We start from the raw sequence: 26,750 nt of genomic DNA on the forward strand, positions 1-26,750 counted from the left end.
TTATTTTTTGTGGCTGTAGTCGGACAACGTAAATAACCATACAAGAATGGGTGTTCTTGTACCAAAGACGCATCATGTGCCTCAATGTCGGTGCTATCGTTTCAGATAAGTGATCAGAATGAAAGTCATGCTGGCATACAGAATAAAAATGTGTTTTTTTACTTTTTGTTTTGTTTTTCAGGAAAAAATTCCAACCTCACCAAGAGTCCAACTGCCCCTCACAAACTTCAGATTATGAATTAATTAATTGAATACTGATAGTGTGGTGGATATGCACAACTCTTCAAAATCACTCGAGTCCACATTCCTCCTGAAAAGAAAACTTGGCATGAAGAAAATATACGCATTTAATATGAAAAATGAAACATCAACTTGGGCCTAAGAATTGAAAACTTTTAATGATTTTTCAAATAACCTCTCATCTGGATAAATAAAACATTGAAATGCAAACATGCTTGTCCATCCATCCTTTGAGTTATGTTTGCCTATGTAAAAAATGTACATCGTGAAACCAAAGTAATTAACACTTTCATGTCCAAAATGTTGCTGTTGTACATTTACAATACTCTTAATTGTTGATAAGCAACCACCTCAATTGGATACAATTGAAAAGTAGAGACAATGCCTTTTTCAACGTGTTAATAATAATATCGTGACAAGCTTGGCCTCCGCAAAGTACCAATCGGAGTAAAAGATAAATTGCTCTTTAGAAGATGGTTATAATTCATCAGACAAGGGACAGTGGAAACCAAGGGGTGTCTCGCTCAGAGCTAACAGCCCAGGGGTGGGCAAACCTTTTGTCTCAGGGGCCACATAGACTTTTAAAATTTGACAGACCGGACAGGTCAACATAAGATACAATACATATTCAAAAATAAAAGCGCATTTGTTAACAGTACATATCAGACTCGTCTGACATATGTCTGAGCATTGTGTGACATTTGCTTTGAAAATAAACTAGCCTGGTTTTGAAGGCTCTGATGTTTGCATGCATTTTATGCACAAACCGTTTTTTTTCCCTTGTGGCTTCACATCCAGCTCATTCATGTGTGTCAGTATGTCCACAGTAAAGGCTAAATCACAAATCCAATCTATGTCATTCGGCTCAGGAAAATTCTCAAGTAGCTCCAAAAATGAAATAATCTCCTGTTTGAGCTCCCACATTCATTGATCCAATCATTCACATCGCTTACGAATTCTGTACCAATTTTTGACGCGCTGGAGTAAAAAGACCAATTGGCCGGATGTGGCCTGGAGGCCACAGTTTGCCCACCCCTGAGTTAGCCTGAGGATGGACTCCCCCGTTAAGATAACTAATGGTGCAGGTTAGTGTCACACATCGAACACAACATTGTATAGTTATTCGACAATGGAGTTCCTTAACACAGAACCAAGAGAAGCTCCCAACAGTCATCATCATCACTTGCAAAGGATACTGGGTTCTGCTGGCCAGTCTCCCTGCCCCACGCTACAATATTTTGACATTTTACAATTTGAAACAAAAGGACCCAGACATACAGAGTAGGGTGAACATGTTGGAAGGTCTAATATCTCTTCTAGCCATGCGTTGTGATCTGTATTGTGGCTTTCTGTTGTTGCATGCATCACACAACCTGGACTCCGCCTCTCAAGTCAAAGCAGAAATACAGTAGAAAAGTACACATTTGGGATATTTACACCAAATAACAAAAACGACTGGTGGGGAGGGTGGGGCAGTGATTAGCGCTTCTGCCTCACAACACAAAGGACCCTGATCTGCTTTCAAGAGGACCTTTCTGTGTTCTCGCCATGTCTGGGTTTCTCAAGTTCCTCCCACAGTCCAAATACATGCAGCAGGTTAACTGGATAAACTTGGGAGTGTGTGAATGAGAGTGAATGGTCGTTTGTCTCTATATGTGGCCCTGATTGACAAGCATAGGTTCCAGCATCCCCCGCAACCCTTCGTTCAGGACAGGGGTGGGCAAACTTTTTGGCTCAGGGGCCGCGTTTACTTTTGAAATTTGACAGACGGGCCGGGTCAGCACAAGATAGGATACATATATAAAAAAATAAAAAAAAACACATTTGTTAACAGTACACATCAGACTCGTACGACATTTGCTTTGAGAATAAAACCAGCCTGGTTTTGAAGGCTCTGATGTTCGCAAACCTGTTTTTCCATCGAAGCTTCACACCCAGCTCATTCATGTGTGTCAGTATGTCCACAGTAAAGGCTAAATCACAAAGCCAATCTGTTTAATTCAGCTCAAGAAAATTCTCAAGTGTTCTCAAGTAGCTCCAAAAATGAAATAATTTCTTGTTCGAGCTCCAATATTCATTGATCCAATCATTCGAATCAAGTATGATTTCTTTGGCAAGCCAGATTAAAAAGACCAACGGGCCAGATGTGGCCTGTGGGCCGTAGTTTGCCCACCCGTGGGTTAGGATAAGCAGTCGATAATGGGTGGATGGATGGACTGGTGGCTTTGACCAGGACATGGGCTTCACAAGAGGCTTGACAACAAAAGGGACACAGCACGTGGCACATGGATCATGGCTCCACCCAGCTTATGCTCTTATATGACAGGAGTGTAACAAACAATAGGGGAGATAAAAATATACAACCAGTTTAACGCCAACAAACGTAAATAGATCTTTGATTATTTAATTTCCGTGCAGATTTTCATCTTCCGGTCACATTAAAGGGACATAGCAACTTGTTGATAAACTCTGCTCTTTCCCACCCAGACACCAACTATATACGAGATAACTATGAATGATGGATGTTATCTTATGATATTAGCCGCCTATCTTCGTCAAAAGTCATCCTATATACACTCCTAAAACTCCTTGACACCCTTATTTTCATGTTGTGGCTCATATCCGATTTCCTCAATTTCCTCTGGGATTAGTTAAGCATTTCTGATTTTGATTCATACAGTCACCTCATAATGAAATATTAACTGAAAATTATGATACCTTGTTATTTTTACAGCAAATACACAATTAGATATATTAATCATAATTATATTAATTCCTGCTTTGTCCTGTTTGTACAAAGGAAAGTAAACAAAAAGGGGTTTAACATGCATGTTTTCTAGAGGAAGAGCCAGCCTGTTTAGATGGCGTATGTATGAGTCACAACATGACAGAATGCATTTCTGATGACTTTTCACAGTTGGCTATCTGCACCATACATGTGCATTTACTGTGCTGAGCTCACTGGTGGGGGAGGGGTCTACACCTCCCAACTCACACAGAGATGAGCATCCATACTCTTTTCTTAACACAGGGAAAGAGGCAAATATGCTAATTTCCAAAAAAGTTGGCATATCCCTTTAACAGTGCCACAATGACCCAACAATGACTCTGTTATGTCACAGAGATCATCTTGTGCCACAATGAAGTCTGTTGATTCTGAAATTAACGTGGCCATCCCAATGACAATGAAATGTTGGTATTTCACTGAAATAGAGTTTGTGTGAGGCGACCATCGTGATGCAGCAACGGGGCTCAGAGAAGAAAAGCCTTCAAAAGAGTGCCCGGGGTCTCTTAGGTATGGGTTGTGAATGGAATAAAGACTACAGCATTTTTGCATTTTCAAAGTGTTAAATGAAGTTCACTTCTCCTCTCAGACACATAAGAGCGATCACACACAACATCCAGTCAGTTCATTCATCCCTTGCTCCTTCATCTTCCCTCTCCAATGGAACTTGTCATGTTGCCTTCAAATAGCTTGCATTGCCCAGCGCTGCAGGTCTTCCATCTCGTCCTGGTCTTCCTCTTTCTTGGCTTTGTGGATGAAAGGAAAAATGTACATAAAAACACGACAAACACTAACATGTTCTGCTGTTCATACTTACATGTGTCCTAAAAATTTTAAATGATTTCTTACTATTTTCAGGGACGTGTTATCGATTATGCATAGAGAAAAACTACACATGTCCTTTTTTTTGCTATGTTACAGTTACCTATTTCTAATATTCAAGTCAGCTATTTTAAGAGATTTTCACATGGTCCTTTCTGAAGTCTGACTTAAGAATATATTTTGAGGACAGTTAAAAGTTTAATCTTTTGGCTTATGCAGAACTGGACTCACCTTTAATTTACCCAGTACTGTATTGCACTGTCAACCTTCACAACGAACATTGTTCTAATTTAAATATACAGAACCCAGACATTTGTTACATCCTAGTGTTGGGAACTCTGACAGTGAGAGAGTTCAAATAAATTTCAGAGATTAATCCTTTGCAATGGCAGCCAAAACTTGCTAAACTACGTGTGTATTCTAAACTTGGTTAATTGCTCAGTTTTGTTGTCCGAGTCCTCTACATTAGACAGTTGTTTAATCACATGCCTGACACTGCTTTGACATTTCTTCAAATTTTGTACTCAGGCAACCCAAACCAAAGAAGCCTTGCAAGTTTCTCACCAGGTCTGGAAGGTAATGAAGTTGAAGGCACATTGGGGAGGGGGACATTGTCTGGTCCAATGTCCAGCAGGTTGTTATCCAGCGCCTCCTGCTCAAGCTCTTCTAGCTCTGCCATCAGCTCATCCTGAGATAGACAGTAATGTGCAGTGTATAAAACCACATAATATCTAATGCACCTTGACAGAATAATTACTACAACTACTAAAACTACTCATGTGTCTGAGTTTAGCCTCTATGACTTAATCTCCAAAACCTCTAACATGTGCTATCCTTCTGATGGACTCATTCCTGATTTTGTCAATTCTCTGCTACCTCATTGCCACTGTCTCAAAAGTATATAACATTGCTGGTCTCACCACCATCTTGTATACCTTTCCTTTGATTCTGGCTGATACTTGTTTATCACATTGGCCAAATTTCTTCATCCTTACCAACATGCTTTTATATATTTATTCACCTCTTTTCCACACTCTTCCCCTGACAGTTGATCTTAGGTAATTGAAATTCTCCATCTTCTTTCTCCAGAGTTTCTGTGGGTATCAGCTAATCTCATGTAATGCTTTTTTAATACTAATTTTAATGCCAATAAAACAAATTTAATGCCCATGTCCAGCTGCAAATATGTTTATCTATAATATATCAATCATTCAAATCTGGAACAGATTTTGCACTGTAGCAGATATGTACATATGACCTTCTGAATATGGAACTAAAGAAGCACATGGATTTAACTTTGTGGATTATTTCTTCTTCTCCTTTTGGCTTTTCCCTTCAGGTGTCACCACAGCGAATCAACCTTCTCCATCTAACCCTATTCTCTGTATCCTCCTCTCTCACACCAACTATCTTCATATCCTCTCTCACTACATCCATAAATCTTCTCCTTGGCCTTCCTCGAGACCTCCTGCCTGGCAGCTCCAATGGGACTCAATCATAATAACTTTGTGAATGATTATTAGAGCGGATTTCTCGGTTCGTTTCCTTTTTGCTCAAACGCTGTATCAACCCTGTATCGTCTCCTGCACCCACTCACTTCCTACAGGCTTTAACCAGCCTCAGAAAAGTCCTTCCTCCATCCACTTTTGTTGAAAATTACACTTTCCCATTTTCCTGACACCACTCTTTCACCAAGCTCAACATTTGGAGTTTTAACTGTAAGGACACTGGCCGTAAACAACAACCAATTCTACGATTCCGCCTGTCAATCATCACATTATTTCTACTGAAATTATCAAATGTTTATATGGCCTCATCAAAATTAACCGTGAATAAGACAGTGTCTTCCCCATCAATTTCTAGAGGTATTTCATTTTTTAATAGCTCTAGAAATTAAATTAAATGTTATTTAATGCTATTCAAGGCCTTAATTTTTGCTAAATCTATTTAATGACTTTTGCTTTTTATTGACGAGCGGAAACCCTGTTATCTCTACTTCCTGTAACCTCAGTGTTCTACTTGGGTCCCCCTTATTCACAAATATGTATTCTATCTGTAGGTAACCTTCATACCTTTCCTATCCAGGGCATACCTCAACCACTCTAGATTGTCCTCCACCTGCACCCTGCTCTAACTAAAGGTCAGAATGTCATCTGTAAACATCATAGTCCATAGGGATTCCTATCTAACCTCATCTGTCAGCCTGTCCATAGCAAACAAGAGGGGACTGAGGGCTGATTCATTATTCAGACCCATCTCAGCCTTGAATTCCACTGTGCAATACCGTAGTGCAGACCTGGCCATTTTACGGCCCATGGGCCACATTTGTCCCATTTTGCTTTTTCAACCAGCCCGCCAAACTATTTCTTTGAATTTTTAAGTATTTTCAATCAGTATAAACCAATATCAATATTGAATATCAATATTGAATTTAGAAACTCCTTTTTATCCTTTTGTAACAATGATTACATACAAAATAGCGTTTGTACATTTATATGATCATTAAGGATTTTAAAGTTGAACTGAAATGCCAAAAAATTAAATATCTAAATTGAAATTTTCATTTTGTTCAACGTACATGATACCTAGTTGGCCCGCGCATAAAAATTAAATAAGAAATGCGGCCCGCCAGCCAAAATAATTGCCCACCCCTGCAATAGTGTCTTCCTAAAATTGAGTGATTGCGAACTTCAGGAAGACCGTATGTTTTCTCACAAATTATTCTTGAACAGTGAAATACCAGGGGCTATGTGGAAATTAAATAAGAATACTGTCATGTTTAAATAAAGGCTACTTCCTTCTCAAGGTCAGGAAACACAGACTTCAAGAATGGTCAGTAGCGAATGCAAAACCAAGACAGGAAGAATTCTGCTTTAAACAATGAAGTGACAAAAACTCAGGACAATCCTTCACTTGAACAAAGACAAAACACAGACAACTTCAACTGATGGTTAGTGATGTAGAGAGGCACACATCTAATGGGGATGGAAAAGTGCTGTACATTATGATGGTATACATTTGGCTGTGAATTATATTAAAAGCTATATATACTCTATTGTTGTGATAGTAACATCTCAGTATGGGTGTTAATTCAAAATGTAATGCATGTACAAAAAGGGATTCAGATCTTCTAAATTACAATACAAGGAAAACAAGTAACTAAAACACTAAAAGTGTGCAAGCAGCTGCATATGTCAAGATAGAAGATGAAAGCTGGATAGTTATTCGAGCCTTTTTTGCTCCTGATGAAGCCATCAACAATCACAGTGTTGGTTTTGTAAAAATACACATCTGAAAATCTGCAAACCTCATCAAATTCCTCTCCAAAACCAACAGGTTTGGAGATGGCATCTGAGATTTCCTGGGCCAGTTCCTGCTGTTCTGTGATGTCCTGCATCAGGTCATCTACCTTCTCAATGTCCCTGAAACAACATCAAAAGGGAGGAATCAGATCTGAAGAAAGCCCGCAGCACTATAACCACAGAAATGCTAAATGAATCCCATTGCATATATATTATACATTCCTGATCTAAATTTCTGGTGTGTAACCCTGTCACATTCCTGCAGCAGGGTTTGGACAAGGGAGATGCAATTCCATCTGAGTCAAATCCATTATTAGCCAGACATATGAATACAAGGCACATTTCTAACAGTTTCATCAGGATCCACCAGTTCAGTGGTGACTGGCAACCTCTTACATGTTTTCATGGGCACTTTTCATTGCCTTGGCAGCAAAGCCCATGTTCTTCAGCACTTCTGTGTTGGTGTTTGCATTCTCCAGAGCCTCTCTTTGGAACTCTATGGTGGATAGTGTGCCGTCAATCTGAGCAAGCTGCTTCTCATATCGCTTCTTTTTTTTCAAAGCCTGTAGGGCCGCTGGGGAGAAACAGGCAAAGAGATGAGGAGATTGATGAATGTAAAGCAAAAGATATACATCACAGAGAAAACAGTAGAGCAAATTATCCCAAATCTCATATACACGCATTTATTTTGAATAATTTGGTCATATAATAAAAAAAATGTTTTCTTAAAAATCATAGCAGAGGGTCAAAGTGTTAATATATTTCAGAATCAGAGAAAACTATTTTTCCCCTTGGGGACTATTAAAGTGAGGGAATATTGCTTTCACCATACACATCGCATCGTAGCATAAGGCAAATTGTCTCAAACACTGCTTTACAATTTTAACTGATCAGTGCATAATGGAATTGCAAGGATTTCATTTTTCATGATGAATCTAGAAGAATAAGTGACTGACACTGAAGTTTCATTTGGTGTATTTAATGATTGACAGAGTGTATTAAGGGCATGTGATATGGTGGAAAAGTGACCGCAATCAATTTATCGACAAACAAATGTAGGAATCGCTATTTACTTATCTGAAAATGAGCTGCCTGTTTATTATAGTTAAAACTGCAAGTGTGGAAACATGAATGGATTCCACTTGTATTTTAGATTTTCATTCAACAACAAATATACAGAACAGCTGAGACAAGCAGATTAACAATGGTCTCTGGCTATGGTCCGAATGTCACCTTACTTCCTAACATGCATTGAGCAAAACAAATATAAAATACCAGTCTTAAGCATCCCTTGTGATGGAGAATAAATATTAATATTGGATTTTGTTTTGAAAAATAGTTCTCTCAATGGAAAGGTGGGTACAATTAAATGAACACTAACATGGTGTTCAGTTGTGCTTGGTCATAATCTCACCACACTCCTGTATGAGACACTGCCCAAAATCCAATTATTGGGATCAGAAAATTATTTGTTACATGTGAAAGGTTGTCAATTAAGCCAGGGTGTTCATTGATTGCTCTAATTACTCAATATCCCCCTGTCTGTATACAACACCTGTACTTTATCCTGAAAGAATGATTGGATATCTTTATTGCCAGGATTAGGACATCTATAGCTGTAAACATCGCCTGATCTGTAACGACACACGATCGACTTCTAAATGGCCACCGATTCACTACCCGAACGGTGAACCTCTATATGACAAGCTAAAGCTAACACTATAGCTCTAAATGGAGGACAACGAAAAAACAGCAACCATAAAATTCAAGTAATCGGCTCATACACAATCGACAAGGATGTACATGGATGTACCTCCGGTAGCACCGTGTCCGTGACAGGGGTCCTGCGTAACGCTGCCAACAGTTCCGACAGTTAAAGTTAGCCAACTTAGCTAAGATGCTAACACCACACCTTGGTTTGTTGTATGGCAATTTGATAACGAGTTACTGAAACAGTCTCGAAACGAACCCTGTTATCTTACCTCTTTTGTTTTTCGTCCCGTTTTTCTTAGCAATTTGCAGTTCCTGCTCGATCTTTTTCTCTAAAAAGTCCTGTTTCTTCGTTAGCATCTCCTCGGTTTCTCGCAGTTTCTGGATCGCCTCCTGTGGGCTCGGTCCCTTTCCACCTTTTCCTCCCCCTCCAAAAATTTTACCAAATAACGACATATCTGGTATTCTAATAAGCACTACTAAGAAAAGAAAGACAAAATTGCTATATACCCCAAAAGTCAAGCTTGGCGTCTTCGCGGCTCGACCACCCTGACACTTCGCCCTGCTTCAAGGATTGTTGATATTTCTCCACTTCCTGGATAAGGCCCAATGACGTCATGTTTCATAGTGACGGCAAGGCCGTGCTTGTTTGCACTTTGGCTTCATCTGCTGGACAACGCAGAAAACTATAGCTTTTAATTTAAGTGTTTCACAGCAATGAAAAAATGCGTACATAGAAATCCTCCAACAGTAGAGCTCTACAAAAAAAAACAAAAAAAAAAAACAAGCGTTAGCTGATCTTTCTTCCTTATTGATACAAATGTTTTATGAAACCATTTTTGCCGTTTATCCTGTATAGATTTAGGATTATTTGGGATTCCAATTGGCCATGAACTTGATTTAGACAGTTTTAAGCTTTTTTAAACTAAATATTGACCTGATGCACATGCATGAGTACTTTTTTAATAATGCCTATATAATGTATCCTGAATATTTCATTACTTCCAATAATTAAAAGGTCTCCCAGGGCCCAAGATGATGGACCTTAAAACGTTCATGATCTAATATTGAACTGATAGAATGTTAAGACATAAATATTTAATGAGATTGGATTAGATCATTTTGACACTGAATTTTTATAGCATTATATGCATTTAAGTAAAAGATTTTCAACCAGTATAAAAATAAGCGATGAGTTTTGAGCATCCCTTCTATACACACACACACACACAGATAAATATACTGCTCAAAAAAATAAAGGGAACACTTGAACAACACGATGTAATTCCAAGTCAATCACACTTTTGTGAAATCATAGTGTTCACTCAGGAAGCAACACATTCATTTTGACTTGTTTTAAGGACATTACATCAAAGTTGGATCAGCCTGGAGTTTGTTTTTACACTTTAATTTTGAGTGTGATTCCTAATCAGACCTCTATGGGTTGATACAATTAATTTCCATTGATCATTTTTGTGTGATTTTATTGTCAGCACATTCAACTGTGTAAAGAGCAAAGTATTTCATAAGAATATTTCATTCATTTAGATCTAGGATGTGTTTTTTAAGTGTTCCCTTTATTTTTTTGAGCAGTGTATATATTTAGTTAATAGTAGTAGACAAAAAACTGGATTGTGGAAGCACTTTGGAAACTTGCACTACCGAAGCCATTGCCACCACCTTTTACCTGACCGGCATGGGACAAAAACAGTTGTCCTTTCAGCCAAATGCAATCGTTTTATCAGTAAGGAGAAAAAAACACATCAAAAGCGTAAACTTGTGACAAATCAGACAGTGGGGGATTAATGTATTTTAATTTGTTATGATCCATGGTCCATGATCCATGGTGGCACGTTATTTTCTTCTTTCACTACAGTATGTTAATAATGTTGCCAGTTATCTTTTAAAGACCTTTTATTTTTATATACATACAAAAGAGTATCGAATTACTGTGTGGTTACATTTTGTGTCTGCATGTGGTCTGAAGCACTGACGTCTTTTTCTTAAATGTAGTGTGTATTCACAGATCAGTCCTTCTCCAGGCCAGCTGCCACCGTCCCCCCATATCTCTGCCACCTGAGCTCCTTCAGGCAACACAAAATACAGATATTTATTTATTGTTACAACAGTTTGCTGGGATGGTCACGTGTTAGCCGAGATAATACAGCTGCGTTGTCTCAGTTTGCCTCACAAAACCACCAGAACAGCAAACGAAAGAAAAATGTGATCAAAAGGAAGCAAAAACACACAAACTGATAAAACCAGACTCGAGATGGTCCCTTTTTAAAAGACTGTAACTTTGTTTTGTTAATATAACTTTAACACTCAAGAACAAAAGACGGGTAATTTCATGCAGATTGTGCAGTGGACAGTTGGATATAGTGTATTTAAGTATTATACACAACAGAAGCAATGTAGCTACATGACAATGTAATAGACAGTAAAGAAGCGAAAAAAGTGATGCAAATACAATAATCAGTGGGCAAAACTAAAGCAGCAACAACAATAAAAGTTTTGTTACAGTTTCATCATTTCCAAGATGGTTTTGCATGATGTTCACTGTCCTTTAAGAGGAACATGCAAATGTTTTGGGAAAAAGAAAACACTTTACCATAGATGGCCTTCTCTCTATGCACAGCAGGGGAATGCAGACCGCCCTTGAGCTGATAAGCTAAGCATAATGAATAGAATGACCTACAATATTGATCAGTCTCAAGTAATCAGTTACACATCAACAACTCAGAAACATGTTCATAGTGTGACCCATTCACTCAGCACAATATATCTTTGATGTGAAACTATAATACATTTACATTTTCAAAGCAATTACCACCAGAACAAGTTTCACATCACAATGTGGGTGCAGTAAACTGAATCAGGTGCCTTGGTCAGTGAAAGGTTTATTGTGTCTGTAGAGTATTTAACTGCATTTAACAGATCAAAATGATGTTGAAGTTCAACATCATAGTTTCTTGAATCATTTTCCAAGTCAACAAGCAAACAACTTTTAAAAAGGTGGTGTTGCAAGCAGTTTGAGGAAGATCCGCCCAACATCATTGAGAAAACAACCATTCATACACATATATGAAGGAGCTTCGGAGTTGTTTGAAAATGCATTTGATCACATTTACATGGGCTATAAGATCACAACTCTCAGCAGGCATTCATTGTGCTCAGCTGACTTGCCCAATAAAAGGTAAGAGTACCGCACACATAGAGAAGGGCATCTATCTAAAGGGACTGGCAAACTGGCCAATTACTAGATGTGTGTCCCTAGAACAGAGAAAACAAAGGTGGTTGTTTTACTCCACTGGCGCTAACCATTTTTTTGCCCATTTATGTAGGTTGGAAAAAAAATAGTGACTTGAACTAAATGGCTGGTGAATTTGAACCATCATCATGCATCTGATTTCCGTTTGTCATGATTCTATCAGTGGGTCAAAAAAATACATTAGCAAAATTTTTGCTGAATACTTCGGTCTATTTGGACTTAAGTTGTCAAGTGTTTCAATTTGATCAACAGCAAATAACCCATTTTTGCTAAGTTTGAGTAATCTGTCGAACCACCCACCAACCTCGAAAACTCGAGAGCTAAATTTGCCATCTGTGTTCACCCACAAACGTGGACACGTACACCTGAACCTCCTGCAGGAAGAGTAAAAGGTAAAGGAAAAAAAAAGGAGGAACACTACAAGCTCACACAATTGCAGCTTCTACCCGCTCACATTGTAACCCCGCACCATTCAAAACACAAAGAGTTCAGTCTTGAAAAGAGCTTCATCACTTGTGTTCAACTCTCCTCGGAGATTATCAGAATTAACTGGAAGAGAGGGGTGTTGGTACTTAAGAGACAGTGTGAGTGAAGAACTTGAAGATTTGACAATCAATCAAGAATCAATGAAAGACATTCAGCCAGAGGGAAGAAGCATCGGTTCATCCATCCACACAAACACCCACACACAGCTAACTATTACCTGTGCAAGTAGGGAAAGACGAGTTAGGGTTGAGGGATGGACGGATAGAGCAGAGCTGGACAGAGGTGGTGCTTATTCCATAGAGAAGAAATCAGTTTCATGATTTAAGTTGGAAGGAAGGAATCGCCTTCCTTCCTTCTCACAGATTAAATTATTCTACGTCCGGACAACCCATCATGATATTGCCTTGGAAAAAAAAAAAGAGAAATCAATGCAGAAGAAGACATCCCTGTCGCCATCACCGATACGTGTCCACCTGAGCCACCATCCGTCACTGTGCTCTGTCCGTCTGTCTCTACAGGGCCAGCTTGCCAATGATTACTCCGATGACAAAGAAGAGTACACAGAGTGCCAGGATGCGGGTGCTTAGGCCTTCGTCCCTTGTGGTTGAGGTCGCCATGATGGAGGAGGAAGAGGAGTGAAGAGCAGCAACTGACGTTACCTTTCTCTTCCGTAGCCCATCGTCCTCCTGCGATGAAGACATGTTACAGATACAGCTGAATGTGGTGAAACACTAACTTTACATACTGGACTTTCAAAGTACTGTCTTTTGAAAAACAGTTTCGTGGAACCTTAGCAGCTATATGTTGCATTAGGATTAAATCTACATAATTGAGATGTTTTTTTTATAATGGGAAAAATAACACTGAACTGAAAACTAGGAAAAAAAATGACACCACCTCTGCTCCACCACTACCTGCTCCACCAATACTTAGATCCTGTAGATCTAAGTATTAGATATGTGAATAAAGAGCCTGCAATGTGCCTCCAATTAATCCAAAAAACAAACAAAAAGTAAATGCTATACTGGATGTGAAACAGCAATTAAATTCTGCCAATGACCTCAGCAGTGGCAATTGATGTTTCTCCTATTGTCTTAAGAGACTGAAAAAATGAGTTTGTGAGGGACAGTGAGATCATGACTGTTAACCTCATGAATAAGTACATTATCATTTGGGCAAACAATCAGTTCTTATCAGTACTTACAGTGTGCTGAAAAAACTGAAGAACCTACGTGGGTCTCGAACCAGCATTAAATGAACCAAGATTACCGTTTCATGCATCTCACCCTAATCTGTTTGTTTTCTTCCCGTAGCCTCTGAACTTCCATCTGCAACCGTTTGCACTCTTCCATGATCTTCTTCACCTCGCCGTCATCCAACGAGGCGCTGGTAGACTTTGGCAAGGGAACATTCTCCGTCTTAACAGAGGAGTGAGAGGAATACACAGATTTGATGCTTTCAGTCTCATGCTGTGGAGAGAGCGGAAGGGCAGGGGTAGGGGTTTTAGGGATGTGGAGAGATGTGGCAGGGAGTGAGATGAAAAGTAGAAATGAGTAAGCAAAGCATGCGATGTGTTTGTGATGATATGCAGACTGGAAATAATAGTGCAAATGTAACTTAAGTCACATGGAACATGCAGAGTGATTGTCTTATGATTGATTTAATCTAAATCCTTTAAAAACAGAGACATTTATTCATAAATTATTCTGAGTTGATAAGATGTATTAAAAGATGATCAACATCAGGTATGTAATTACTGATGGCTTAAAGTATCACAGCATAAATCCATAATGCGATTTAGGACTTACAGCTTTATCATTTTCTACAGGCATCTCAAATGCACATCTCAACTTTGAATCCATCAGGTCTTCGGGTTTCGCCTCCTTCCACTGTGGGTGCCATCATCAAAGAATGAAGTCACAAATAGTGAGGAAAGACTGGTATTTCATCTATAATCATATTCAAAGTTCATTTACTCACCACCCCTTCCATGTCAGTCATGTCATAGGGGGCCAGCATGGAGAGCACCATGAATTTGTGTTTACTCTTTTCATTGGGGTCGTAGTCAAAAGGCTGCAGCATAACTGAGGGCAAAAAAGCAAAGATAGAATGGAGAAAGAGAACATTAGGGAGATGCTGCTGCTGGTACTGGGGCAACAGAAGAAAATATATTCTATAGAATATATTCTATATTCTATATAGAAAAAGTAGGATTAAGATTTCATAGATGCTACAGGAGTATGCAACACTTTAAGGAAAAACACAAGAGTTTTATGGACAATTTGATGGCTCATTTTAAATAACAGTCAGTAAATAAGTTTTTGGACATTGACCATTTTTAAAATTGCCTATGAGAATCACCACAATGGACAAGAAATGAAACAAACAATATGTGACTGAAGGGCAGACCTTCACCTGTAACACAACATGTTTACCACAAAAACTGAATTCATTATTTAGGAGCTGCAACGATTTCTATTCAATACTGAGTGCGCCATAAAAATGTGATATTTCATGGACTTTCATGGCCATTTGTGGTTTAATCTTGTTGCCTGCACCACCGTGTTCATTGAAGTCTTCACCCAGGGAAAGGGGAGGGAAAAATAAGATGATTATAATTCCAGGTTCATATCAAACTGTTAATATGCTGGAAAAAAATGATGAAGCCATAATTAGGCCACAAAATAAGTAAATACATAATTAAAGACACAAAATGACCAAATAAAAATCGTCTTTGCCAGAAGTAACCAAAAACTATCATTTGGTGTATGGTTAGTAAAAGAGGAATAAACAGATGGGCTGAACAACAACAAACAACCTAGAAAATGACAGAAGACGGTTAAGGCTGGTGATCACAAAACTTTATTCTTGATTTGGATAAATATTCTTTAAAAGATCTAGCTAAGTCATGAGGAAATGTATCATCATTATTACAGCTACGCTTAATATGACTCAGGGAATGTTAATACTGAGAAATAACAAGTAGAAGTTTTCAGAGTAAACATCTAAACATTTTCAACAGACATGGAATAAAGTGACATGGTCCCATTGGGACATGATGGAGGAATTGTAATACAACCAACATGCGGCTTTTCTTAACTGCATTATGGATTTTATGATACTGTAATATGGTGGCTGCTAGACAATATTCTCAAATTTCATGTGAGGTGACTGCATGCTGGACTGACATTAGTGAATGTTGCTTTACAATGGATCCTCACTTTAATTCACATAGATGAAATTATTGATAAGCACTTCCACAATTTACCAATCACTTGTTAGTTTTTAATATTTTTCATCAGTTTGAATTATATTTCAAGAAAAGGTAATAGTCTAATTTCAAGGCATTCAAAATATGATTTTTTTTTTTCTGTTTTCCATACCTTCCAATGACAGTTAGTTGGATATTGTTGGAGGATGGGAATTTAAAGAAGTCAGACTGATCAAACATTTTTGCACCTATTCTGGTATTCTATAAACCAATTAACCAAGAGAGAAAATAATCCACAAATCAAAAACAATGATAAGTAGTTGTAGCCTTTATTAAGACCTTTAAAAGAAAAGCACTGAATCAGAAATATCTGTTTTGTGAATGAGGTGGGTCTGGACTTTGGGGGGGCTCATCAACCATGCTGCCAGAAGAAACTGTCTACTGACCAGAAACGTTGATGGATGTCCCAGCCTCAATGATGCCACTGTTTGGACGCACACAGTATCTGCGAGGTGCAGTTGTCTTGACTTTGAAACACACATTACATTCTGTGGGGTTGGTGAGTTTCAAAGTGGCAGTGACGACATCTGTGAATGGGCCTGAGGAAAGACAAGGAGAGCACTGATTCAAGGGTAACACAACATTACTTTGCTTAGCATTTTTCAGGGGACTAATTCAGAGAAGACTTCTAACATGAACAGACACATAAAAAAAAGCTTAAAAAAACTAAACCCATAAAAAAGACTGAACACTTAAAATTCACTTCAAAAGCCTATGAAATCATTAATGACACATTGCCAGATTCTTTCATACTTTTGCAACCCTTAACAAATGCCCACAAACCCTGTCTGGAGCCTCAGTGCCGGGTTGAAGCAGGAGACATGCTGATCGAGCAGGTTGAGCAGAGCACAGGCCACATGCTAATCAAACAGGTTGAGCAGAGCTTCAAGAGACTGTGTGTTTGTGTGTGCCTTTACATACTTGTTCAGTGAATTAGCTGGTTAAGTGCTGCTCTATTTGGCTAAAAAAAATCATGACTCAGACTTCAGAAACAACATTCATTGAAAGAACAATCAGGGGATTTCCTCTCACTTCCAATATTTTGCAACTTAAAACACATATAGTAGGTAAATAAAATGTAAATATGAACACATTTTCTTTGATTTTGTGTTGAATGATACATCACGGCACAAGGGCAGAAGACAGAAAAGGAGCATCATTGCAGTGTAGTACAATTTTATTTACAGATATGCAAATACCTTTCTGCTTCCAGACCTGTGTATTCTCAAAAAATATGTAAAAATACAACAGAAGTGGGTTGAAAAAATATACATAAATACGTGTGTATTCCTTTTCAACCAGTAGCGATCAGATACGATTTCCTTTTTTTTCTGGTTTGACTTGAATGACAATGTGTGAATAATATGAACAAATATAAACAATGACTGTCAAAAAATCTTCAGCTGCTGTTCATAATGGTGAAGAACGGGTTCACATCACACTGAAACGGGTGTCATTATCCGAACAGCTGTTTCTCCACAGTGTTTGAAGCCAAAAATGTAACTGATAGCAAAATTTGGGATTATTTTTACAGCTCTGGTGCAGGTGTTTGATTATTTCTATGCTTGGCCTGAAATCCAACAAGATAAAAGTAGCCTGAACTGTAACAAGGACTTGGGAATAGTTAAGAGTGAACATGCTCTTGTAATACATAAACATTAAAACAGTGGAAAAGCTGAAATGAGTCTATTATTCATGGCCCACCCTCAGATGCAAAGACACAGTTGTACAGCAACTTCCTGTACAAGGTAGTGTATCTTGTTTGTCACAATACAATACTAGCAAATAGTAATTGTTTTCTTTGTATTTATATGCAGGGTTTACCATGACCACAAAAAGATGCCATTATTCAGGACTCCACAACATTTCACTGGTTTCTTGTGTTGCTGCCGTTAAGCACTTTTTATTTCTAAAAATTGTGCTTCAGAAAGATTTCTCCCCTGCATCAGTAACTGTAAGAGCGGACTCATCTTTGCATTCAACTATCAATCACTGAACAGGTCACTAATGACTGACCACTTCACCGAGAGCCATTACTTGACCTATTTTCAAAACCGTTTTACACCTTGAGGACATTTTTCAGCAGAAAATGACACTACAAAACAGCTCAGCCATATTTTCAGAATCATTCTAGCCAGATATAGAAAAGCCATGGACGAATGCCTGTGGCACAGTTAAGAGTATGCAGCTGTGGGCAAAACCTAAGCCTGCTGGTGAGTTGTAATTTTGGATATTATATTAAGTAAAGGTGGATATACTTTGTGTCCAGGAGACCGGACGGAAGGATAGCAAGGCTAGAAGCTTATGAGCAGGATTTAAATTTTTCTAGCATAGTATTAATGGAAAGAGAAAATGGACAAAAGTTATCTTGAAGGAGGAGTTTGTTAAGAATGTTGTGTGGGTAAAATGTGTCAGATATAATCATGAGATGGTGTGCTGTTCAATTTTGCTAGTGGTTATGTCACATGTGTAGGGTGTGAGTTAGAACAGAAGGAGATTTTCTGGAGTAAGATGAAGCAATGAAGATTATACCCAGGTGAGAGTGGTATGGGTGAAGACTTCAATGAACACGGTGGTGCAGGCAACAGACCTGACAAAGAAGTGATTGGCTAGTTAGGTATCCAGGATAGGAACACAGGGTACAGATGGAGGTAGACTTTATAAATAGGATGGAAATGGCTTAAAAAGGAGACACTTTGTTCCAAAAGAAGCAGGAGCATAGGATAACTTAGAAGGAATAGTGGTAGGAGCACACAGGTGGACCATATCTCAGATAGTGTAATCTGAAAGAGATCAGTCACTGCAAAGTACTTGTAGGTGAAAAATGTAGCATTGAATGGTAGTGAATAGACTGAATCTGGTGGCAAGGAAGATGAACAAAGGCAGACCAGAAGACAAAGTGATGGATGCTGAAAAAGGAAGAGTGTTGTGTGGTTTTCAGGGAGGAGTTGAGTAAAGCCCTCTGTGGTCAGAAGATGACTACACAACTGTAGCTAATGAGAACCAGGTAGGAGAGTACTTGGTGTGTCATCTAGAAAGAAAGTGGATAAGGAAACTTTGTGGTGGAATGAGGAAGTGCAGAAATGTATACATCGAAAGAGGCTAGCTAAGAAGAAATAGGACAGTAGACAGGAGTACAGGGAGATGTAGCCTGAGGTGAAGGCAGAGGTAGTGGTGGCAAAGACCAAACAACTTGTATATTGGGTGGGACTGTAAGGAGGAAAACTAATTTATACAGGTTTGCAAAACAGAGAGATAGATGATCATGTAGCAGGTTAGAGAGGAAAATGTACTTATGTGTCAGATGTGTGATGGAAAGAGTACTTTGAAGAGTTCATAAATGAGAAAAATGATAGAACAAAGAGTAGAAAACATGAGCATTGTGGACCATGAAGTAGCAAAGACTGGTAAAGTGGAGGTGAGAGGTGAGAAAGGCAATGAAAAAGATGAGGAATGAAAAAGTTGGGCCCTGATGATATACCAGCGGAGGTAAGGAATTGTCTAGGGGGGGCGCAGTAGAGTTTCTGACTAGTTTTCAAGAGGATCTTAGACAGTGACAGGATGTCTGAGGAATTGAGGTGAAGTGTGATGATGCCCATTTTAAGAACAAGGGAAATGTGCAGAATTGTAGTAACTACAGAGGTATTAAGTTGATGAACCATACAGTGAAGTTACGGGAAACAGCAGAAATTAGCATTTGTGAGCAGCTGTATGGTTTCATGCCAAGAAAGTGCACTAGAGATGCAGCATTTACTTTAAAAACACTGGCATAGATGTACAGGGAAGGTAGATCTAGAAAGGCATATGACAGGGCACCGAGGGAGGAACTATGGTACTGTATGAGGAAGTCTGGAGTGGCAGAGAAGTATATTAGATTGGTGGAAGACATGCATGAGAGCTTAAGACAGTGATGAGGTGTGTTGTGGGTGTGACAGAGAAGTCCAAAGTGGAGATGGGGGGGACATCAGGGGCCACCTCTGAGCCCCTTCTTGTTTGCTATGGCAATGGACAAGCAAACAGATTAGTTTAGACAGGATTCCCAATGGACTATGCTGTTTATAGATGATACAGTTAAATTCTAGAGGTGAGGGTATGCCCTATAAAGGAGAGGAATGAAGGTGAGCCAAAGCAAGACAGACAATATGTGCATGAATGAGATGGACCCAAGTGGAAAGGTCAGACTGCGGGTAGTAGAAACAAAGAAGGCAGAGGATTTAAGTACAGAGGATCAATAGACCACAACAATGTAAAGCAAGGACAGGATGTGAAGACGTATGTAAGCAGGTCCAGAACGGTAGGAGAAAAGTGTCAAATATGATGTGAGATAAAACAGGATCAGCCAGAATGAAAGGGGGGTGAACAAGACAGTAATAAGTCCAGTGATGTTGTAGAGTTTAAAGGCATTGAAGAGACAGGAAGCAGAGATAGCAAATATGAAAAAGGAATGTGTCCATCAGAGGGGCGGCACATGTCAGATAGATAAAGTCTGAGAGGCCAAACGGAGGTGGTTTGGACATGTACAGAACTGAAATGGTGAATATATTGGGAGAAGGATGCAGAGTTTGTAACTGACAGACAGGAGGCCTGCAGGAAGACCAAAGAGGAGATTAAGGAATGCAGTGAAAGAGAACATGGGGTTTGGTGGTATGAGAGAAGGGGACGCAGAGAATCGGGATAGATGGAAGCAGATGATCCGCTGTGGCGAGCCCTGAAGGAAACAGTCAGGAGGAAAAGAAGAAGCTATAAGTCTTGGCAATGCGGCCCTGATCGTAGGCAATGCTTTAAGAGTCACTCCTTAGCAGCTGACACAGCAGCACCAAAAGAGTACATGAAGGTGTCTGACATGCCCCCGAAGGATACGAGTCACAGCATAGGGAGCGAATGCGTGAATTAGAGAAATGGGAAGGTGGGCCTGCCCGCCCTGACGCTGCAATGACAGCTAGCAAATCAACAGCTACCTAGCTAGCTCGTTAGCAATATCGCACGGATGTCGTTTCACCTGTCATCCACACAATAAACAATTCAGCCGGCGGAATCCGTCTCATTTAATAAGAACAACCATACGCGACGAATCATCTGACCCACAAAACAGACAATAGCAGAATTCGGTAAAGTAGCCATCTGGAGCGGCTTATATTTAAGCTACCTAGCCCCCGGCCCTGCCCTGCCGTTACCTCTGAATTTCAGTTCGTGTTGCGGCTCTAGCACCAGGACTTGTTCTGGTCTAGCCATGTCCCAGAGTTTCTTCCTGTCGTGACGTTGAAGCCAACGATGTTACCGCAAGTGACACAGAGAGGTGACGCGTCGGGGTTCCGAAAACAGCAACCCAGTTGTTCACCACTTTCCTATCAGAGGGGAGGGGGGGGAAACAGGTCGACGATTACAAACGTATCACTACTCGAGCTGACTGCCACCGACAGCTGCTGGACGCTAACGTGCTAGTGCTAACTGCTAACAGCAGAGGGAAGGAACGGGAAGGAAGGGCGTGCTGACGTCACAAGTAGGAGGGGCTAACGTCTGACGGCGCCATCAAGATAACAGGCATGTCTTGGCCACCCAGTGCAACCTTTCCCATATACAGGACTGTCTCAGAAAATTAGAATATTGTGATAAAGTTCTTTATCTTCTGTAATACAATTAAAAAAACAAAAATGTCATACATTCTGGATTCATTACAAATGAACTGAAATATTGCAAGCCTTTTATTATTTTAATATTGTTGATTATGGCTTACATCTCAAGAAAACTCAAAAATCCTATCTCAAAATATTAGAATATCATGAAAAGGGATTTCTGTTTTTTTAATTGCATTACAGAAGATAAAAAAACTTTATCACAATATTCTAATTTTCTGAGACAGTCCTGTATAATAAAAGAGAATCATCCATCCATCGTCTGCCGCTTATCCAGCTGTCAAATACATGTTAAATCAAGGTTCACGACTAAAATTGTTCCATTAATAGCTCACAAAAACTTTGCAACTAATCTGGATAGAGTTGATGGAGTAAAAAATACTAGATTTTAAAGTTAGAAGATGTATTCGTATACAACCATTGTGTGTCATATTATTCTCTTATTATGCAATATTTTAGCTAAAATGTGTAGGGCAAAGTGGCATAGTATTGCCAGAAAGCTCACACTACTTATTTGTTTAGTTCTCAAGAACAAATATCATACAGGGTAAATTGATTTAAAGCATAAGTGAAGTGACTTATTTTCACTTGTCATTTGCTTTCTGAGTAAACCCTCTATAAAGGTTTTTTTAAGCTTCATCACATAATGGAAACACAACAGTGACCTATTATCTTGATCTATCGTTTAAGTTCATACATGGTATACTAATTGTAAACAATACCTTTTCTATACTGTGAAGGTTTACGAAGCAGTGTAATCAGACATTTGGAGTACAGTGTTGGTACGACTAGGGAAATCAATTCCAATATTATGGATGAGAGTTTGGGGTCACATTTGAATAGTTTATGACGAAAAAAAAACACAAGTGTAAATTGACCCTTAGATGAATTGAAATTTAAGTGTGGGGGGGGGTTAAAATTGCGATACAAATTTTCAACTAAAACACGGATGAAACCCCTTTCTTGTAAGACTGTTTGTTTTAGCAGTTTTTGTTCTCTAGTCCTCTTGATGTTTACCAGCTAGTGGCTAGGAGCATTTTTGTTTTGTGTGTAGAACTGAGTTTCAATGTTTTTATTTCCCCCTTTTCCTAAAAATAAACTAAGAGCAGTGTACACTTATGACCTCTCTTAAGTGTAGGATAAAGACTTACAATCATAAGTCCACAACTGTGGAACAGCTGAGTCAGGAGTTAAGTGTCTCAAAATCTCCAGCTCTGAATCAGTTTCCTGCACAAGTCATTCCCTAATAATTTCACAATTCGGCAAAATGTGTCATTTCTTTTCCTTTTCTGAGGAACATGGATATTTTGTGCTTTTTTCCAGACACATTATTTTTGCTCAGTAGCTTTCAAAAACTGTTTTTTTAACCCCCTTTAACCCTCCAAATGACCTTTAAAACATTATAATCACAAATCCTCTTTATCCTTCTGGTGGCTGCTCATCTTAGCTGATTTTTGTGGATATTAGTGTAAAAAGGAAATTGTTCAACAAAAAAAATGACGATTGAAAACTTCTGTTCTCTGTTACTAGCAGGGCTATTGATAATTTGTAGCTTCTAAATTTAGGATACCACCTTCAGAGATTCTGGCCTGTCTTACACAATGGAAGTGGATGGCACTTAGATTACATTGCTTTAAGCTCGTATTAGATATTATCTGAAGCATCCCCATAGAAGTCAGGTTGAGGATGATCAGCAAATCATCATGACCAGTTACATCTAAACATTCAGGGATATACATAACTCCTAGTTAGAAGCTCTGTGGATTTCCTTGAGTAACTGGACCATGAGTTCCGGAAACTGAACAGTTTGCTCTGTGTGCAAAATTGACTCGCTACCTGCTCGCCTCCTCATGAGCTATTTAAGTTTGATAGAACCACAGCTTATTTCGTGTCTTTGACAAAAAAAAATCCCTTCCGAAAAGCATTAGATAAAATGAAAAAAGGTGCCAAAAAATATTTGGTTATCTGTGTGAAGATGTACTTTTGCATGTTACAAACCTCCTGAAAATATTTTTCTTGGTTTTTGCTTTATTACGCGAGCAATTTCAATTGTTAATTTGTCTTCATTTTTGGCAAACATTTCCATCACCTTTTTGATCCTGAAAATCCACTGGAAAAAAACACTGAAAAAAAAAAAAGAGAAAACCACCCCATAAATTATGTATTATTGTTGAATTGAGATTAAAAGGTCCCATCTATATTTAGTAAACTGTTTTTTTTTGGTTTGAATGGTTTCCGAATACAGTGTTCAGCTGTGGAAATAAACTACTTATTATTCAGAAAACACTAGATTTGTATTATTTGTGGCAATTGTGTTGCATATATCATGTTTCCATACCGAAGCAAGCTGTCTGATGAATGTGTTCAAATAGCTTGAATATGATATCTGATTATTATTTCTGTTTCACCCATAAATATTGTGTCATACAAATCTTGTGGGTTCTGAAATACCTACAAGTAAATACCACTTTTCATGCAGGGCGTCTGTAAAAATAATTGCATATGTTCATTTTTGGACAAAGTATTCTTCCATTCAATTTAGGCTGACAGTCATGCCAAAGTTCACTTATACACAAGGAATGATGTTGTTTAACCATCAGAGATCTTCAGCGGGCTGTTAGCAGATCACTTGCACCTTTAGAGGGAACAATACAAGTTTGATATCAAAAGCCAAACGCACACATAGCAGAGCTTCCAAAGAAAAGTAGCCCCGGAGAAACACCCTCATGTTGCTTCTGACGAATTGCTACTCTGCATATCCGAGGGGGAAATGGCTGGTAAACGAACAGGAAACACCATTTCCTCCAGAATGGATGTACAGTGATTTGGGGATAACATTGCAAAAAGTGCAGTTGATGTGAGATAGTAGAGGATTCTTGTGTGAGTGTGTGTGTGTGTATATGTGTAATGACAGACCTGTTGCAGTCTGCACCAAAAAAGAACTTTATTTCTTTGAGCTCCTGTTCAGAGAGTAGAGACCCATATTTGATGTACACATTAAATGAAGACTAGGGCACTGAAATGAGAGATGAATACTGTACAGGCTGCCTCTGCTGTGCAAGGCTAGGAAGGAGGACCCACTCCCCCTCATCGGAACATAAAGTGAAATTTAATTTCTTTTTGTGTCTTTTTTTGGTCTTTTGGCAGCAAAATAAGGATTTGTGTAGAAACAAGCATTGTTTTGCATTTGTCATCTCCTCTGAAACCCTTCAAAACATACTTTGCAATGAAAATCAATGGAAGAAAGCAAAAGAAACCTGAACACAACATCTTTTGAAAGGATTTAACTTATACTCAAGGTTCATTTGATTTCTAATAAAATACTTTTTTTTAAAACCCATATACATTTTCATATATTTATCCTTTTGGGGTATATGGATTCAAAAATAGACATTTAAATCATAGAGCGGACAGGAGAATAGGGGTGCGAAATGAAAGTACAAAAGCTTTGAATGGTTGTCCTCCAGCCCAGAGAAAGAGAACGGGGACAGAAAGATAGAGGAGGGGCAGAGAGAGAGAGAGATAAAGAAATAGTGACAGAGGCAGAATCAGGAGGGGGTTGGCCAAGCTATACAGCGCAGTATGACACCCACTTTAGCTCATTACACACGTACAGTCGTGATCAAGGCACAGGGATCTTCTAAAAGTTAATTTTTTTTCAATAAAGTTGTACAAAATAATACATTTTACAGTCTGTACAAGAATAATAGTTCAGCAGTAAAGTAAAATAAAGAGACATACAAAGGAGCAACACAATGGGTGGAGGGTGGGGGGGGGGTTAGCAGGTTGTCTGACTACATGAGTGAAAATAAAGTGTCCCTGTTGTTATTATCTTGTCCTTTTTTAAATTTCAGGATTATAGTTTATTTTCTCTTAAAACAAAGACTGTCAGTAAAGTAAAAGTGCAGATTAATGATGGCGGTGGTGAAGGGGGAGAGGACAAAGAAAGTGGAGAGAAATTATTGGAGGACGGAGAGTGAGTGGAATTGGCCGAGAGAGAAGGGGGGGAAGAGTGATAGAGAGAGAGGAAAGAGAAATAACAAAAGAAAGAAAGCGCACAGGGCACAATGGCACAAGAGTCTACACAGACAGAAACAGCTGTGGAGACAGTAAAACAGGGTCAATCATGACAAGATGACATTTCTCTTTAACTTATATGGTACTGTACTGTAGAAGGATGCTTTTTGCCCTCTGTTTGTTAAGTTCCATAAAAGTTGGCATTTTTATGTATCTTTTAAACTCAATATACCCTCCTTTTTTTTGCTCCACAATGACAAATTCAGGTGGCGTAGCAGTTCCGCAGAGGAGTCCAGGGACTGTCCCTGGCAAATGTGTCCAAACTGCATCTGAGGAATTCACGTCTGTCGGCTCAGTCCTGTTTTAGTGAAACCTCCTTTCTCAGTCCCCGGCAGTCCAGCTGACCTCAACACACTCCTTCTTTTCCTCAGGGCTCTCCTGTGCAGTCGGTCACTCAGTCCGATTAATCTCAAAAGCACTGTGACAGAAAAATCAGCCAGCAGCTCAAAAACGCACAGTACACTTCTCAGCTGCTGCTCCAGCCAGTAGATCATTATTTTTCCCGGATCCCACCTGATTGTGCAGTTCAGCAAGAAGCAAGTGAGTGAGCAGATCCCGTGGTTTGATTTCTAGAGATGCTTAAGTGACAGGAAGGATTTTGTCCACTTCCTGGTGGACACTGTTGTCAAGTCCTGAGCACAGTGCTTGTGTTTCTGTGGTTGATACAGTGTTCAGGTGATCTACTGTTGCGTGTTTATTCTCTGTTAGCAGTAATTCAACAGTTCTCTCTGTTGCACTGAAGTAGTAACTCTCAGACATTGCACCCTGGCCTCGCAGAGCCTTCTTGCTGAAATACAGTCTGGACTGTGCCACGCAGGGTTCTGGACTGGTGACAGTGGCGTGTGCAGGGACAACACGTGATGCTGAGAGGTGGGGAGCTGGAAGTGTGGCTGAGAGTGGTGGTGAGATCAGAGTCTGTTTCTGTTTTAGCCCCTAAAACACTTCCGCCAAAATATCTGTCTACTGCAGGCATGGAGTTTGCTTCAGAGGGGAAGTTCTGGCTTCACGATGTATTCACTGTGAGAGTGTGTATTATATGTGTGCGTGAGTATGAGAGTGAGTGTGTGTGTGTGTGTAAGAGTGTTTTGGCCTTCACAAGAGCTCACACATTTCTGTGGAAGAGAATAGTTCTAGAGAGTCAGGGTTCAGGGAA

The 26,750-nt window shown here is 39.2% G+C and overlaps 2 protein-coding genes across 3 annotated transcripts; both read right to left on the reverse strand.

The window, feature by feature from the left end:
* Window positions 1-379: 379 nt before the first annotated feature.
* On the reverse strand, window positions 380-9,451 carry LOC147227272 (charged multivesicular body protein 4b). The gene is made up of 5 exons (XM_086160004.1): window positions 9,132-9,451; window positions 7,546-7,723; window positions 7,155-7,269; window positions 4,412-4,535; window positions 380-3,771 (listed from the first exon to the last, which is right to left on the reverse strand). Exons 1-5 carry the CDS (start codon window positions 9,313-9,315, stop codon window positions 3,707-3,709), a joined length of 666 nt encoding a protein of 221 aa, XP_086016130.1. The 5' UTR covers window positions 9,316-9,451; the 3' UTR covers window positions 380-3,706.
* Window positions 9,452-10,755: 1,304 nt separating this feature from the next.
* Window positions 10,756-21,287, reverse strand: LOC147227273 (vesicle-associated membrane protein-associated protein B/C-like). Of its 2 annotated transcripts, none has more exons than XM_086159275.1 (6): window positions 21,062-21,287; window positions 16,274-16,426; window positions 14,597-14,700; window positions 14,425-14,505; window positions 13,903-14,034; window positions 10,756-13,302 (listed from the first exon to the last, which is right to left on the reverse strand). In XM_086159275.1, exons 1-6 carry the CDS (start codon window positions 21,117-21,119, stop codon window positions 13,129-13,131), a joined length of 702 nt encoding a protein of 233 aa, XP_086015401.1. In that variant the 5' UTR covers window positions 21,120-21,287; the 3' UTR covers window positions 10,756-13,128. The 2 variants fall into 2 exon arrangements, with proteins under 2 accessions (XP_086015401.1, XP_086015400.1); XM_086159274.1 differs by having other exon boundaries at window positions 13,903-14,085.
* Window positions 21,288-26,750: the final 5,463 nt, after the last annotated feature.

Source organism: Fistularia commersonii, chromosome 14 (genome assembly GCF_037954325.1).
Source record: "Fistularia commersonii isolate RoL2024-O1a breed Wild chromosome 14, RoL_Fcom_v1.0, whole genome shotgun sequence".
Lineage (NCBI taxonomy): Eukaryota > Metazoa > Chordata > Actinopteri > Syngnathiformes > Fistulariidae > Fistularia > Fistularia commersonii.

Excerpts from the sequence above, each read along its gene's own strand:
- LOC147227272 (XM_086160004.1), bottom strand. The coding sequence starts at position 9,315 with ATGTCGTTATTTGGTAAAATTTTTGGAGGGGGAGGAAAAGGTGGAAAG. Across the intron at positions 7,724-9,131 it reads CGGGACGAAAAACAAAAGAG|CGGCCCTACAGGCTTTGAAA; the intron begins GTAAGATAACAG and ends GTTTCTCCCCAG. Across the intron at positions 3,772-4,411 it reads TTCATTACCTTCCAGACCTG|CCAAGAAAGAGGAAGACCAG; the intron begins GTGAGAAACTTG and ends TCATCCACAAAG.
- LOC147227273 (XM_086159274.1), bottom strand. The coding sequence starts at position 21,119 with ATGGCTAGACCAGAACAAGTCCTGGTGCTAGAGCCGCAACACGAACTG. Across the intron at positions 14,701-16,273 it reads GACATCCATCAACGTTTCTG|TTATGCTGCAGCCTTTTGAC; the intron begins GTCAGTAGACAG and ends TTTTGCCCTCAG. Across the intron at positions 14,506-14,596 it reads TGACTGACATGGAAGGGGTG|TGGAAGGAGGCGAAACCCGA; the intron begins GTGAGTAAATGA and ends TGGCACCCACAG.